This window comes from Miniopterus schreibersii, assembly GCF_964146895.1.
Source record: "Miniopterus schreibersii genome assembly, chromosome: 12".
Taxonomy (NCBI): Eukaryota; Metazoa; Chordata; class Mammalia; order Chiroptera; family Miniopteridae; genus Miniopterus; species Miniopterus schreibersii.
In genome coordinates, this window is record NC_138112.1 from 32027672 (window position 1) to 32043697 (window position 16026).

Here is a 16026-nt window from a genome sequence, read left to right on the forward strand (position 1 = left end):
CTGGTTGGGGTTGGGGTTGGGGTTGGGGTTGGGGTTGGGCAGGTGCTCTTCCGTCAGCTAGAAGGCGTTTGCATGGAAATCCTTCTGTAGAGACTGGGGAGGGCACTGGGTTTCGAGTCTGCTTCTTGGCTCTGCTGCCTGGGCAAGCCACTCAGACTTGCAGAGCCTCAGTTTCCTCGAGTGTGAAAGGAGAATAGTAACAACAACTGCTTCCTAGGGTGGTTGTTAGGGTGTGTTAGCAAACGTTTAATAAAGTTGCCCCAAATGCTACGCCTGAGATATCCCACTGTTGAAAAAAATTTCATAAAGACATGAGTAGGTTTATGAGGCTCTGTTTTCTTTTCTGTAAAATGGGGAAATTAAGACCTACCTCACAGTGCCCCTCTGAAGATAAGATGAGGAGACCTTTATAAGAGCTCTGCTCATAGTCACGTGTCAATAACTATTGATTATCTTTCCCCCAACAACTTCCTGGTACCCATACCTAAAGATCCTGCGTGGGCAAGGGCTCAATTTAGGTTCATTCAACAAGCATTAAGGAGAGCTTAATAGCCTTTAGGGAAAGACAGCTGAGGTATAGGGAAGACCAAACACTGGATGAAAAGACAGATATGATCTCTATCGTTGGAGACCCTACAGCTCCAGGGGATGTAATTAGATGTAATCCTAAGGAGCTATGAGAAAGAGTTCATATTTAACCTCATCTGAGTCTTACCTATTGGCCAGTAGAAATGGCAAGAAAGTGCATTAAGATGCTCTGCTAAGGACTCTACATGCACTGTCTCACTAAATTCCTGAAACACCAAGAAGTAGATGGCGCCATTACCCCCACTTTACAGATGAAGAAATCAAGGCTTTCAGAGTGTGGACTCATCCAAAGCCACAGAGCTAGTCAGTGGCGGAGCCTGGCTTCAAACACAGTTCGTCCTGACTCAGCATTCACCCCCTGGCCACTGTGCAGTTGGAATGAGGTTCGTGGCAGGAAACTGGAATCCAGAGAAGATTGGTAGTGTGGCCAGTGTGTAAGCGGAAGAGGTAGGATTTGAACCCAAGGCCGCCTGGGCCTGAGCCCTGGCACTTAACCACCATACATTGTTTCTCTGTGGGTTCAGGACACCTGTAGCTTTCATCCAGGGATGTCAGTATGTCTTCCAAGAGAAAGCAGTCTCTTGGAAATTACTGATGATTGTAAAATGTAGGGGAGACACATGGACATGATGGATGGGAAGTCACCTCTCCGTGTGCTAATATTTAGCCTCCTGCAGGGTCCATGCTGCTTTGGGGGTTGGGTAGAGTTAGGAAAAATGATGTGATCAACTGCCCTGACCTTCAGTGCTGGTGTCTGTTCCAGCAAAGTAGACTGTTCCCTGTGGGAGCCTTGAGATTCATTGTCTTGATTTCCTTTTCATGGCACCTTCCACTATTGATAAAAATAACAGGGTTTATGCCCTCCTCAGTGATCAGCTGTCTAATCTGTGCAGTTTGGAAAATGTCAGGTCAAGTTTAAAGAGAAAGATCAGGGTGCCCAGAGTGTCCCAGTTATACCATGCCCCTCAAGACTCAGCCACAGCACCTGGGTAAAAGACTCCCATGTACCCAAAGAGAGGCGTCATCTGCTTCTGGCCTCACTGCCTGTGATATATTAAGATACGATGCCTGCCCTTGGAGCGTACAGTCTGGTAAAAGAGACAGATATGCAAGCAAATGATGATAACTCACAGTGAGCCCTGGGGGCTAGAAAAGCTCAGAAGAGGGGCCTCTAACCAAAACTGGGGTGGTGGTTAGAGAAGGCTTCCTGGAGAAGTTAACTTTTGAGTTAACCAGGTGAAGGAGTGAAGAAAGCCATTCATACAGAAGAAAACCAGCATTGCAAAGCCATGGATTTGAGACAAGCAGTGAGCAGTTTGAATGGCTTATAATTAGCTTATTAACCTTGGCACCTTTCTAAAGAGAGGAGTGGAGAGCTGTGGGTGCTGCCCTGGAGTGGTGGGTTCAGGCCAGATGTTGAGGAGTCTGGTCCTGTGGGCAGTGGGGAGCCACTGAAGGCTTTATAGCGGGGGAGTGACGTGATCCTTTTCTTTTATGAAGCTCACTCGAGCTGATGGATAGCAAATGAATTGGAGTGGGGTGAGCCTGTGGGCTGGGACACTAATGTTGGCTATGACCCCAGCCTAAGTGTCCACAGATGAGGGCCTGAACTAAAGGTAGCGACAGTGGGAGTGATGAAGATCCCACAGAGATTTGGAAGGTGTTGAACCTGAAAAAGAGGGATGAGACTGGTGACTCCCAGAAGTCTGGTCTGACTGATTGGGTGGGCGATTCTGGCAGCAGCAGGTGATGTTGCTAAAAGGAGCATAGAAGAGGGAACAGAATTGGGGGCTGGGGAGCCGGGAGGCATACAGGTTAGCTCTGCATATATTTTATTAGACTGCCAGAGACTTGAAGTTCAGGGAAGGGGCTGAGGCTAGCTGTTTAAGCCTCTGCATATTGACAGGGAGCTCGCTGTTTCGGGAGGCAGTCCTTTGTAGAGCTTGGCAGGAAGGATGCCTTAAATTGAACCGGTGGTTGCTCCAGGAACCACCAGTAGGCGGTTGCTCCTACCATCTTCCTTCCAGGAAAGTCCCAAGAGGAACAAGGGAAGGCATGGGGACGCGGGCTGCCAAAGGCTGGCAGGAACTGCAAGGGAGCATCTATAAAATGAGGGAACCTCATTTTTCAGATAGACAAATTGAGGCACAGAGAGGGGAAGGGACCTTCCCAGAGACCCAGTGAGTTAACAGGAGAGCTGGGAACAGTCTGCCGTGGTAGACTACTACTATGCCACATCATTGGATGTTTCATTTCCTAGCTAGAGCTTGTGTGGCATAAGTGACAAGACTTGGAGAGCTAATCACAAAACATTTGGAGTGTGGACTCCTAGACACACACTCTTTTTTAAGCCCTCTATAACCCTTCTCCTTTCTGGGCTAAGAGCTTTGGTCTTTTGCCTACCCCCATAGGCACACAGTTCCTAAACCCTTCACCTTGTAAGGAAGCCAAGGACAGCATTAACTCTCTCCAGAGACCTCAGGGGAGGTCCAGCCTCTACAATAGTGGGATGACCCACAATCCAGGCGTCCTTCCTCTGGACCCACTCCAGCTAATCAGCCCAGCACGAGCATCTCCTCCCTCATTCTTAGTGCTTTACCTCTGTGAATGCAGCCCACTGCATTTCCACGAGCTTCTTATCTGCTCCCACACTCCTGCGGAACTGAATTCCACCCCCTACACTCACACACACGTACACTCCTCTCTCACCTGTCAACTGTTTCCTTGTTAAACTGGGACTTGACCTAACAGTTTATGGATCAGATCATTTTTGAAAAGGGTAAGAAGGTAATGGTGGAAGGAAGGAAAACTTACTTGACAACCAGAAAGCTTTGCCAGGACAAGTTCTGCCCTGAGGTGGACACAGCTTTCAGTTGGGGGAAAGCCATGTACCCAGAGAAGATCCACCCCTGTGGCTGCTGCTGGCCCTTTCCACTCAGTCTGTTCAGATTTTACAGGCAGGGACTTTGTCTAATCCATCCCTGTGTCTCCAGTATCAAGCACGAGGCCTACCTATCATGACCTTTGTGAAAGGAAGGAACATAGGGAGGGAGGAAAGGAGGGAGGGAAGGAGGGAGGGAGGCACCACCACGTGTCTCTTTCTTCCATGCCTTTTTTGATGCCCAGTCACACAACACAACCCAATGAATAGCTTGCAGTGCACACCTTTTGAAAGCAGATGTTCATTAACAAATATCCCGGGTTCATCTACAAAGAATGACAAGGTCTTCATTTTAGAATCGGAGGGGACTCCTACCACCTCTCCCTCCTATTTATCAGTTGGCAACATTGGAGCTCAGATGGGTTAAGTGCCTTGCCTAGGGTCAGATGGAAATTAATGATTGATGGCGACAAGAACAAGGGTGAAATTTGGGTGAATACATAGGGTGTCCCCAAAAATGTGTACACACACTTTGAATAATTATAAAGGCAGTATTTATTAAAACACATTTCATTTTCAGAATTGAGCTATCTGCTGTTAAAGCATGTATACTTTTTTGGGGACTCCCTGTATGTTGAGAGGTCATTCTTCTGGGTTCAGATGGTGGCCCAGCCAAGTTGTTCATGCACCATGCTCTGAACAGATACATTTTGACGCTCTCGGCTGTTGTCTGTAAATTCCCATGACCCTGGGAATAGAAAGCAATGTTGATTACCCCTCTTTGGCAGAGACCCTGACACTTTGCTCTTCTCTCCACTGTCCAGTCAAAGGTATCAGAGTGTCCCTCTCCCTGACTCACACCCTAGGAGAGCATTCACTGCTGGATGAGGAATCCCATGTGCATTTTCATGAAGCCTGGGCATTCTGGCTCACTCTTGCGAGTCCTCCAGCACTTGACTTTAAAATGCTGGTATAGAGGGTGAGCCCTCTGAATACCCTGAAAGCTGCTCCTCTGGCTCCAGGCTCTTGAAGGGAGGCTCCAGCCTTGTCAACCTCGCCTCCTTAAAGGGCCCTATCTCCCAGTCGTGGGCCTTTGCTTATCCCTGCCCCCTGCCCAGAACGTCCTCTCCCTCCTACATACTTCCATCCTGTCTCTACTTCAGTACCCAGTTCAGTTCTCGCTCTTCCTGGGAGCTTCCCCAGGCCACTCTTGTCTGTAAGCTGATGGTAGCCTTCAGGGCTGCGGAGGATGGGGGCTGGAGCTCACCTCAGCCTCCCTCTCCTCCCACCTTCCAGTGCCCTGCTGTGCTAACAATTAGCCAAACCTATCTGGGAGGTTTGGAGTGAGGGAGCCTGGTGACCCCTTAGGGGCCAGCCTCCTATGACAGAGAAGGACGGAGAGTGATCTGAAACTGGGGATGGGGTGGGGGAGGCAAACAGAATAAATCTACTGCTAACTGGACTGCATACCTCTGAGGGTCGATGGATGGGTCCCTTGCAGTGCATGTGGCTGGCTTTCCTGGCCCCTCCTGCCAAATGCCAGTTGTGCTTCCCAGTCACTGTAACAACCAGAAAACACCCCCTTCCACATTTCCAGACACTCCTATTTTAAAACCACTGTACTGTGCAGTGAGGCTGCTGCATTAGTTTAGGACACTATCCCCTCATTACTGTTTCTCAAACGCAAAGCACCGTAATAGTCTGAGTGTTCTCCCTAAGGTCTGCCCTGACCGACTGAGGGAGCAGAAGCAGCCACACTGTGACTTCAGGGCTCTCCTGTTCACCTCCGTCAAGACTAGAAGGGCAGCCTGGCCGGCGTGGCTCAGTTGATTGGGCATCAACCCAGGCACCTGGGGAAGGCTGGTTCGGTTCCCGGTCAGGGCACGTTCCCAGGTTGTGGGCTCGATCCCCAGTAGGAGGCGTGCAGGAGGCAGCCCATCAGTGTTACACTCTCACATCAATGCCTCTCTCCCCTCCCTCTTCCTCTCTCTCTAAAAAATAATTTTAAAAAATCTTAAAAAGAAGTCAACTAGAAGGGCAGCCTCAGGAAGCTCCACGGTGTGCTGCCCCTCCCCCTCCGTGAGTCCATCGGGGTTTCAGGCCAAGCACCAAGCAGAATCCCTGCACACTGGCCATGACATAGAAGGAACAGAACAGCCGTAAGTGAGAACAGAAAGCATTTGTTCCGGGAGGGAATCAATGGGCAGAGAAAACACCACAAAAAATTCAGCCCCTAGCCTCAAGCTCAGACCAGTGGTTGTTTTGGACTTGACTTTTTTAATTCATTCTGGGTTTAAGCAAATAATAATAATGGTGATCGTATCTGTAACTGTTGGACAGGACTCTACAGTTTGCAAGGTGCTTTCATACACATTTGACAAGTGATGAAGCTAAAACTCAGAGAGGTTAAATCAATTGTCCAAGATTATACAGCTTGAAGGAAGCAGAACTGAGACTGAAGTCAGGCCATCAGATTCTGGCTGCCGACTGTGGTGACAAAGAGCTTTCTGGCCTCTCTAAATTAGTCGTGCAGGCCAAGGTTCATTAGCTAAGCTCTCAGCACTGCTACATCACCATCCCGAGTCGGTGGTAGTCGATGGCATTTTAATGGAAGCCAAATAACTCTTTCTCTTGGCATTCTCAGGCAGCTGGAGTTTTGTGTTCTATGATAATTAAATACCATCATCTTTCATATCTGACAATCTTTAGGGCCCGATTAATGGCTGCAGTGCACGCCAGGGTCATCGTTAACTCCGAAGCAAGGAGAGCTTTGGGCGCCTGCCGGCTGTTTTACAGGGCTGGGTGAGGGGCACCGAGCCTGGCACCCTTTCTTGGAGCCAGTGCTGGCCGTAGATCGCAGGGCTATTGACACATTCGAATGCTTTGCCTGAGCCAAAGTCCTGGAAGTTTATGCCTTTTTCTCATGAATGTGCTCATAAAGGAATAACAGCGTACTCCTCTGGAATCTTCTAGCAGTCAGGCATCTGCAGCCAGTCTGAGCCCTGCTTGTGGTCTACCTCTGCCAGGAATATTCCTCAAATGCTCCCTTGCTCAAAGTCCATCAGGGGACCCTCTCACCCTCCTGATAAAGGCTGAGTTTTTTCGCTTGGTACCTCCAGGCAACCACCACCGAAGCCTGTCCCCAGTGTGTCCACCCCCCACCTCACCCCCCCACCCCCGTTGTCGCTGCCCCTCACAGCCATCACACTCCTTACAGAAGTGCCCAGAGGGTGTCTCTCTTTCCCTCCCCCCATCTTTCCCTCTTCTGTCTCTCTCTCTGGACCCTCACAGGTGCATCTTCCTCTGCCTAGAAGGCCCTTTAGACACATGTCACTTTTGCAACCTTCTCTGACCCCAGCAGTCAGCCTGGCAGCCGCCTCTGCTCCATGGAGCTCTGGAGGGGAGGCTGTTGTGTAGGCTGACAAAGTGACAAAGTAGCTGACACTTGCAGAGTGCCCTGTACCTGACAGGCATTAACATGGGCACTTTACCCCTGTCGACGTACCTAATACGTGTAAGGAAGCGTGGACTCTAGAGCCAGACGGCCTGAGTTCAAGTTCTGGCTCCATCACTTAATGGTTTTGTAACCTTGGGCAAAATACTTAGCCTTTCTGTGCCTTAGATTCCTCATCTACAAGACGGGGAATAATCATAGCACCTTCTTTACAGAGGTGTTAAAGGACTGAATAAACAAGCGCGTAGAGCCAGTCACACCGTGAGTAAATGTGAGCTATTATAATGTCATTATAATTACTATTTTGCAGTGATATCGTTTGAAATGTCTATTCTTTTTACTAGACTGTGAGCAGCTCAAAGTCAGGAGCGGTATTTGTTTCATGTCCGGATCTGTGCGTATTCAGTCTATGGCAGCCCTTCTTTCTCTTCTTTTCCTTAAGTCACTGCTGCTGCATGTGTTTTAGTATGTAGGGGAGGCATTAAAGGCTCAGAGAGTGTAAGTGACTTTCCCCAAATGGTGTAGCTTATCGGAGACGGAGCCAACTGAACCGAGGTCTAGGCGGCTCCACCCTTGTACCTCCCTTTAACATCTGTTCCCCAAACACTGGCAATTTGTCAAGGGTAGGACTCACCTTCATCTTAAAACTCATCAAGTCCCTGCACACAGCAGAGAGCTGTTTAATATTGCTGACTGACTGAACTCCCTCATGGGCCCTCTCCTCGGGGTGCACCTTGAACCCAGGACAGAGCCACACCGTGTTTGCTCTGACATGTTTATCTAATGCAGAAAGGGGACTTCATCTTGAAGACATGGAGACCTCCTGTGTTCAGTTCTGAGCGTCAGGCCGCAGCCGTTCTCTTGGCTTCTCATCTGCATGTTGAGCTAAAGGCACCTTTCTGAGACCAGGGCTCCTGGAAGCCAGCGGGTTGCCCAGAGTGGATTAAACTGTAATGAAAGAGCCCCATATTTCTGTTAGACATTTTCCTGCTGCTTCTCTCTCGTCAAGGTTTCTTGCTTTGGAACCCCTGTTGTAAAGGCCATAGAGTGATCATCATAGTGACAGTTTAGCACTTTACAACTTAGTCAGCATGACTTCATCATAACCGTGGGATTCATAGTTACGATTTAAAAAATTTGCTGTATTCCAGGCACTGTGCTGAACATTTCACATGCATCCTCACTTACTTCTCATAGCAATCCTAGAAGGTACGCATTATCTCCATTTAATGATAGGAAACCGAAGCTCCAAAGAAGTTAAGTAAGTTGACCCAGGTCACACAGCTTGTAAATGTCAGAGCCAAAACCTGAACCGGGATTATCTGATACCAGGTGCCCAGGTCTCCCCGCCATCACTTTCTGTTACCTGCTGCTCTGTCCAGTGCTCTGAAGAAACCTCACTGTGATCTTGGTTCAGGGAAACACAGCCTGGAGGGTTTGGTCTTTTAAGATTTTTGTGCATCTAAAGTGAAAAATTTGCAGTGTTGGAGGGACCGAGCAACTGTAAATATACTTGACAACTTGTAGAGGAAGAAAAAAAAAACCTTCCTGGAAAACCAGGCGTGTAAAACTCAGATAAGCAAGCGCCTTTACTGACAGGTGTGCAATAGAACAGTGGAACCCCTCATACTGGGGCGTGATTCAGAGAGACACTTGGTGGCTGTATCTGCGAGGAGAGGACATAAGTTGGAATTTACTGCGCAGCTTTGCAATGAACCGATGCTTACTCCGGGCAGCAGGAGAGAAGCCATTGCTCGTCCAGACGAGAAGTCCACCTACCTCATTGACTGTTCTCCCCCCTCTGCCATGTCCTGCAAATATTTGCTGGGAACATAGAGATGGATGGCACATGGGCCCTCCCCCTTGGGTCACAGTAGCCCACTGTGTACTTGGCGCTTGAGCAAAGGACATCGCTTTTCATCATACGGAAAGTGGTGACATGGGAATGTGCACACCCTTTCCAGGCACACAGACCAGGCGGAGGGCGTTACTGGACGCTGCCCAGCCAGTGAGTAGAAAGCAGGAGGGAGCTCCTATTTCAGGCCACGTCTGTTGCACTCACTGCTCTATTCCCAACACCCGGTCTGCAGGACCTGGCACGGAACAGGCACATGCTGAACGAGGGAACGCGCGCTGAGTGTCCCTCCAAAGATGGGGGTATAAACTGGGGAGAAAGAAGGGGAAAAAGGAAGGCCCCTCTCTAGCCTCTCCCCTCTGTCTTCCCTCCTGGCCTTAGGAGCAGAAAGGAGGCGCCATTTAGACCAGAGGAAGCATCTGTTCCTTGAGAAGGTCATGTCTCTTTCGGGGGGATGAGTGAGCTTCCGTTGCTGAGTCCCAAAACACAGAACCTTTCCCTTGGGAACCTGGAGAACTTTGAGATCCCCTTTCCAAGCATTTTCAGAATGGAAGGGGTGAGGGGAGGGGAACAAAGAACCCAGCTGAAGCATCTGGAACTTTGGCTCCAGGCAAGTGGGTGAAGCCCTGCGTAGGTCCCCAGCCTAGAGAGCCCAGGGTGGTCTTCTGTCATTTTTTGCAAACAAATATCCTCTACACTAGCCTCATCCTCCTGGGCAGACTGCCCAGGCCACGCACATGAGCCATTCACTCAGTAAGCCTATGTGGGGCATCTGCCCAATTCTGAGACCTGTGATCACCAGCACAGAGGGGATGGGACTTTTTACACCCCCCAGAGTAAGCAAGCTCTGGGGGACAAGGAAAAGGTGAATGAACCAGGTGACCAGCTGTCAGCATTCAAGGGAGGAAAAGAGAACGTTAGGGAGAGTAAGTCAAGGAAGGCTTTCTGGAGGGGGTGGCAGTTGAGCTGGGCTTCAAAAAAATAGAGGATTTGGACCAGGATGTTTCTTGTCCCCATAAGAGAATTTCCTTTTCAAAGTTTGAGTTTTAGATCTGTGACCAGTGGTCTTACAGTTAAAAATCCATTATTTCAAGACTCTTGGCAGGGCTTCCAAATAGTTATCAAGCCAGAACCTGGCATTTCCACTTAGTCACAAAGCAGATGTCTGTAGGCTTGCAGACAACCCTGTCCTGAACCAGACCTCAGATGCTTGCTGTCTGCGCTGAGGGTCTTTTCCTGCCTTTGGTCCTGGACTAAGACAGTTGGGCAGAGACTGAGTTTTATGCAAAGGCACCATCATTTGGTAGACAGGATTCAGGCTTTGGATTAGTAAGGACCACTTACTAGTTTTTTAAACCTCAGCTTCTTCATATATAAAATGGGAATGATAATAATATTGCCCCCGAGGGGGTGTCGTGAGCATTAGAAAAGTTAAGGCTGTGAAAGTATACATAGTAGGTGCTCAAATCTATGGCGGCAGCTATGACTATCAATCAGGTAAAATGTCATGAGGAGGTTGACTCCTGGTGTGGGGCCAGGAGCAAGGACTAGATCACTCTTGTCTGCTGGCCTCTGATAACCATTGGAAAGTAGTGATCCAGGCCCTCTACCTGCTCTGGTGCACTGGACTGCAGCCAGCAGCCTGAAGGGCCAAGGGTAGGGGGACACTCAGTCATCCCAGGAGGTCACTTCTGCTGCTGGCTTCTGTCCCAGGTTCCAAATGCCTCCATTAAAGTGCTGCCTGAGGACAACTAGACAAAACAAATGACCCTGCATATTCCCACCTTCTGCCTGGCCCGCCTTCTGTCTGTTCTCTGAGTGGGCCCCTCTGCCTGTTCCTCTGGCTCCCAGGTTCTCTCCCTTCCCATCAAGGGGTACCCTGAGGGCTCCCTTTTGGTCCAGGACCACAGCATGGCACATCCTTGGAGAGTACCAACCACATTCTGTGGCCTTCCTGGGCTCCGTCCTCATTGGAGCTGAGGTTTCAGCCACTGAGCTGCCTCAGCACATCTCTGGTCCTCTATGGAAAGTGTCGCTGGTGAGGGAGGCTGGAATGACAGGTGTGGATCAAATTCTGAAGGACTTGGTAGACCCTGTGAGGGCCTTATCCTGAAGGTAGCAGTTTGTACAAAGGAAGTGATTGCTCAGATGGGTTAGTTTCTTTATTTTTTCCTGCACCTGCCCTTTCCACCACCACCAGACTTGCTTTATAACTCATTAACATAAAAGATTGGATTATATAAAAAACAAAGAGTGATGAATCTTCCACTAAAATTAGCCATAACAGTGATAGTGCCTCACACTTCACTGAGCTTGATGGTTTCCATGTCTCCGAGGCAGAGGAAGAGCACAGCCTTTGGGATATCACAAGCACCTTGATCTGGGTCCCGTACTCACTGACTCTCAGGCATCTCTATGAAATGCAGGATTCTCATGGGGAACTAATGAAAAGGAATACTTTGTAAACTGTGAACTTCAAAAATATTTCCTTTCCATCGATTGCCTCATTTGATTTCACTGTAGCTCTGATCCCCTTAAATAAGCTCATCCCCATTTTACAGATGAGAAAACTGAAGCTCAAAGAGGTTAAGTGACAAACTGTCTTAGTCTTAGGCCTGTTGAAACCCAGGCAATGGCCCTGATGACCTCCAAATCACCATCAGGCTAGACTTTACTCTTTTTGAAGAATAGTGCAAGTTTGCAGCCTAATATCTTTATCGATCTGTCCTGTAGAATCTGTCCAAGAAGTCCAACAGCTGTCCTTCATTCCATCTCCATTCCCTTCAGTTCAGACCAGCAGTGTCCCTTCTGGATGGCTGTGTAGATCCATGGTTTCCACCCATATTAATGTCCCACTCCTTCCATACTTGGCTTAAAAGTTTCCTCAGCTAAATATCTAATTTCATTGCTCACAATTTCTACCTTCCACAAAATTCTAGCACATAAACACAGTTCAGTCAAGTTTTTTGCCACTTCATAAAAAGGATCACCTCTTCTCCATTGTCTAAAAAATGGTCCTCATTTCTGCCTGAGACCTCATTAGAATTGCCCTTACTGTCCATATTTCTACCAATATTTTGTACATAAATATTTATGTATTCTCCAAAAAGATGGAAGCCATTTCTGTAGCTCTCCTCTTTTTCTGAGCTCTCACCAGAATTTCCTTTAACAGTCCCTTTATGGCAACATAAGCTTTTTCTAGCATGCATCTCAAAACTCTTCCAGACTTAACCCATTACCCAGTTCCAAAACTCCTTCCACATTTTTAGGTATTTGTCATAGTACCATCCCACCTCTCAGTACCAGTTTCTGTCTTAGCATGGGCTGCTGTGACATAGTACCTTAGACAGGGTGGTTTAAACAACAAACACTCACTTCTCAGTCTGGAGTGTGGGAAGTCTAAGGTCAAGGTGCCAGTAGAGTCTGTGTCTGGTGGGGCCCTCTTCCTAGTTTGGAGACAGCTGCCTTTTTGCTATATCCTCACGTGTTGGGGAGAGAGAGCTAACTCACGTCTCTTCTTATAAGGGCACTAATCTCATCATGAGGACTCCACCCTTATGTTCTGATCTAAATCTTATTACTTCCCAAAGACCCCACTTTACAGATATGGGAATCCAAATTCCATCACAATCAGGATTGGGGCTTCAACATATGAATACTGGGGGGACACAAACATGCAGTGCATAGCAACAGTCCTGTGGTTAACAAGTGGCAGAATCTAGAATAAAATTAGTTTCCTGACTTCTTTACCCCCATAATATCCTGTTTCCAAAGGTTAGGCTTTCTGTGAGCATAGCTTAGATGGCTGGTAGTTAAGATTTGCCTCCAGGACTGGCCTCACTTGTGGCATCACTAGAAACTTTGTCTTTTTAAAGAACATCTACTTAGCCATATGCCCTTGGGCACTTTACTTACCTGCTCTAAGTTAGTCATCTATAAATTTGGTGATAATATCTATTGAGTAGTTGAAGAGAATAAATAAAATATCTTGATTCCCATATCTGTAAAATGGGGATAAAAACAATACCTGCCCTGTATTGGGTTGTGAGGATTAGCTGATTTTAAATATGTAAATGGCTCCGAATAGTGCCTGGCGCGTAGTAAGTGCTCAATTCATGTTAATGGTGGTTTTTCATATACGCCAGGTGACTTTTTCATTAGGCTCACTCCCTTTACTCATAATTCACCTTCTTCCTGAGTCCATCACTGGCTACATAGAATACAATTTAACTAGTCTGTCTAAAATTTCACCATTTCCCCCACATATACAGGCCTTAGCCCCCTTCCTGGCTTTATATGTTCTCTCATTTATCACCATCTCAGTAAACTATATATTTTACCTTGTTTGTTTCCTTTGCTGGATATAATTAGTGGTTCTCAAATTTTAGCATCCATCAAAGTCAACTGGAGAGTTTGTGAAATCAGATTGCTGGGCCCCACCCAAGGGTTCCTGATTCAGTAAGTCCAGGGCAGGGCCCAAGAATTTTCATTTCTAACGAATTCTCCGGTGATGTTGAAGCTGCTGGACCTAGACCGCACTTTGAAAACCACCGCTCCAAAAGTGTATCAAAGAAACAATGTGCGGTTGATGACAAGGGAGGGCAGTCTTTTCTTTCATCTTGTTTATTGTCTCTCTTGCCAGAATTTAAGCTCAGTGGGGACAGCCCTTTTGTCTGCTTTCTTCCTTGATGCATCCCCTGCACCTGGAATAGTAGGTGCTCAATGAATACCTGTTGAGTAAACGTCTATTGCATGCGTTTGGAATAGGTGTGATTTGCCAGGGCCTGTGGGCTGTCCAGCAGCCGTCCCCGCGCGGGCCTCGCCTGGAGCGGTGGCCGTGCGGCGCGCAGGGCGCTGACCGCGCGTGTTTGTGCCCTAGATCCCGCGGGCGGCCTGCAGAACCACGCGCGGCTCCGGACGCCGCCGCCGCCGCTCTCGCACGCCCACACCCCCAACCAGCACCACGCGGCCTCCATTAACTCCCTGAACCGGGGCAACTTCACTCCGAGGAGCAACCCCAGCCCGGCCCCCACGGACCCCTCGCTCTCTGGAGAGCCCCCCGCCGGCGGCGCGCAGGAGCCGAGCCACGCCCAGGACAACTGGCTGCTCAACAGCAACATCCCCCTGGAGACCAGGTACCAGCCGGCGGGAGGGCTGCGGCGGGCGGCCGGGACCCCAGGGCCTCGGAAAGCTGGGGTCAGGGATATGGCTTAGGGATGCGGCTTGCTGGCTGCCAGAGGGAAGGCCCCTGGGATGGAAGTGGGGCAAAGAGAACATGGTCTTGAGAATCAGACAGCCCCCAGGTCCAGGGGGCCTGCCACTTACTACAGGTGTGACCTTGGTCAAGCTGCTAAACCCCTCTGGGCCTTACTTTCCTTGTCTCGAGAATGGGGTGCTGCTGGCTGAGAGGGCTGTTGTAAAAGTAGGTGAAGCTGATGTGTGGGAAGGTATCCGGCACAGGTACGTGGCAGGCTCGGGCTCTGAGTCAGTGACTGGATCCGCACTTCCTCCCTTCCCTGCTGATTTGGTCCCCCTGTGCCTGGTCTGGGGCCTGCCTGGCCTGTGGTGGGTGCTCTCTCCCCTCCTCTGTGCCCTCCCCTGACTCTCCTCTTCTGGGGGCCTATCCCCTTTATACTCAGAGCTCTAATAATCCCTAGCATTGACACATCTACTTTTGGTTACAGGGGCTTTCATTCTGTGATATGATGTAACTCTCATAACTTTATAAAGGGGGAACTGTTATCATGATCCCATTTGGGAGTCTCGGAAGCTGAGAACCAGAGAGGGTCAGTGACCAGCTTGGGTTACAGAGGCAGCTGATGTACAGCTGAGGTTGGAAGGCAGGTTGCCTGACTCCGTGTGCACTGCTATTCTCCTAGCCCTCAACGACCGTCTCCAGGTCTCTCCTGGCCTGGACCCGCCATCTCTCTCTTCTTCCAACCTTGCAGAATGCTTCCTGCAATTCGGGGACTCCTGTCAGTTTCAGTTCTGTAGCTCTGATTAGCCACTGTTTTTCCAAAATTAAAATTTATTTATGATTATAAAAACAATAAAACTCACTGGATAAAATGCAGAGATATAAAGATCAAAATTAGATTTACCCATATGCCTACCCCTCTGAGATAAGCACTGTGGACTTTGGGGGACCTGTCCTCTCCCTGCTTTCTGTAAACTGGAGATGAAGCATCCCAGGCTGGAACAATTGGAACCTCTTAATCTTCTATCCTATTTCTCAAAGTAGTGGGGAACAGAGATCCTGTTATCTCAAACCCCTGCTCCTTATTTTGAAAGGGCAAAATCATTCCACAGTTAAGGAAGGGAAATTGTTCTATACTGGAAAGTGTACCCATCTGACTCTGCCTGGCACATGACTATGACTTTTGCACACTGAGCCTATGGGGTCCAGTGAAAGAAAATCAACATCCTTTTGCGCCACTTTACTCCTGTAAAATCTTTTTTCCAAAAGCAAACTGCCCCACCTCTAGTCTCTTAATTAATATTGTTTTGTGTTGACAGCCTTTAAAATTATGTGTGACTTTTCCCTGTGTGCCTCCTTTGCTCTCATCAGTGACTGAGTTGGATAATTACATGTCATCCCATCCAAAGTAGCTTAATCAGATCTCTATTATTTCCAACGTGCTTATTGAATTAGTGCATGTGGCTGAAAGAAGCCAGCAAATAATCAATGGTTCTGATTCTCTGCATGGAACAAGGTAGCCACTCCCTTTGCTTAGATGTTCATTTTTATCACTTAGGATCAAAGTAGGTGGTTCTCCAGGTTTTTAAAGGGAACGGAAGATGAAAACAAGCAGCAAGGACGTTTTCCTGATGGGAAGTTGGTTTGAGAGGGGAAGGTGGCCCCAGCTTACCTCTCTTGCCTCATCAGCCAGTCCACACCTCCCTTTCTGACCCTCTACCCTCCCACAACCATTGTTCCAACCATATGGAACTTTGATTCTTTTTTTCTTATATTTTATTACCCAAGTAATAAATGTTCTGTAGAAGAGTTAGGAAACGGAAATAAGCAAGAAAAGAAAATCACTCAGATCTACCACCAAATGATAACCATTGTTAACCTGCTGTCATATACTCATGTACACCATTTTATATATATCATACCTAAGCGTACCATAATTTTATATATAATATTCAAAATACGATGTGTATGTAAGTGTACATATATGCATATAGATTAGCCTTCCCCTGATTCCTCATCCCCTTCATGCCTCAGTGCCTTTGCACATGCTC

General features: G+C 48.2%; 1 protein-coding gene across 3 annotated transcripts in view; it reads left to right on the top strand.

Moving 5' to 3' along the window:
* TENM4 (teneurin transmembrane protein 4) overlaps nucleotides 1-16026 on the top strand; it is a 2309694-nt gene that overhangs the window by 2088007 nt on the left and 205661 nt on the right. For all 3 annotated transcript variants that reach the window (XM_081155445.1, XM_081155446.1, XM_081155447.1), the window contains one exon: nucleotides 13658-13913. In XM_081155445.1, the coding sequence (XP_081011571.1) occupies nucleotides 13658-13913 (256 nt within the window). The remainder of the gene's footprint in view (nucleotides 1-13657; nucleotides 13914-16026) is intronic.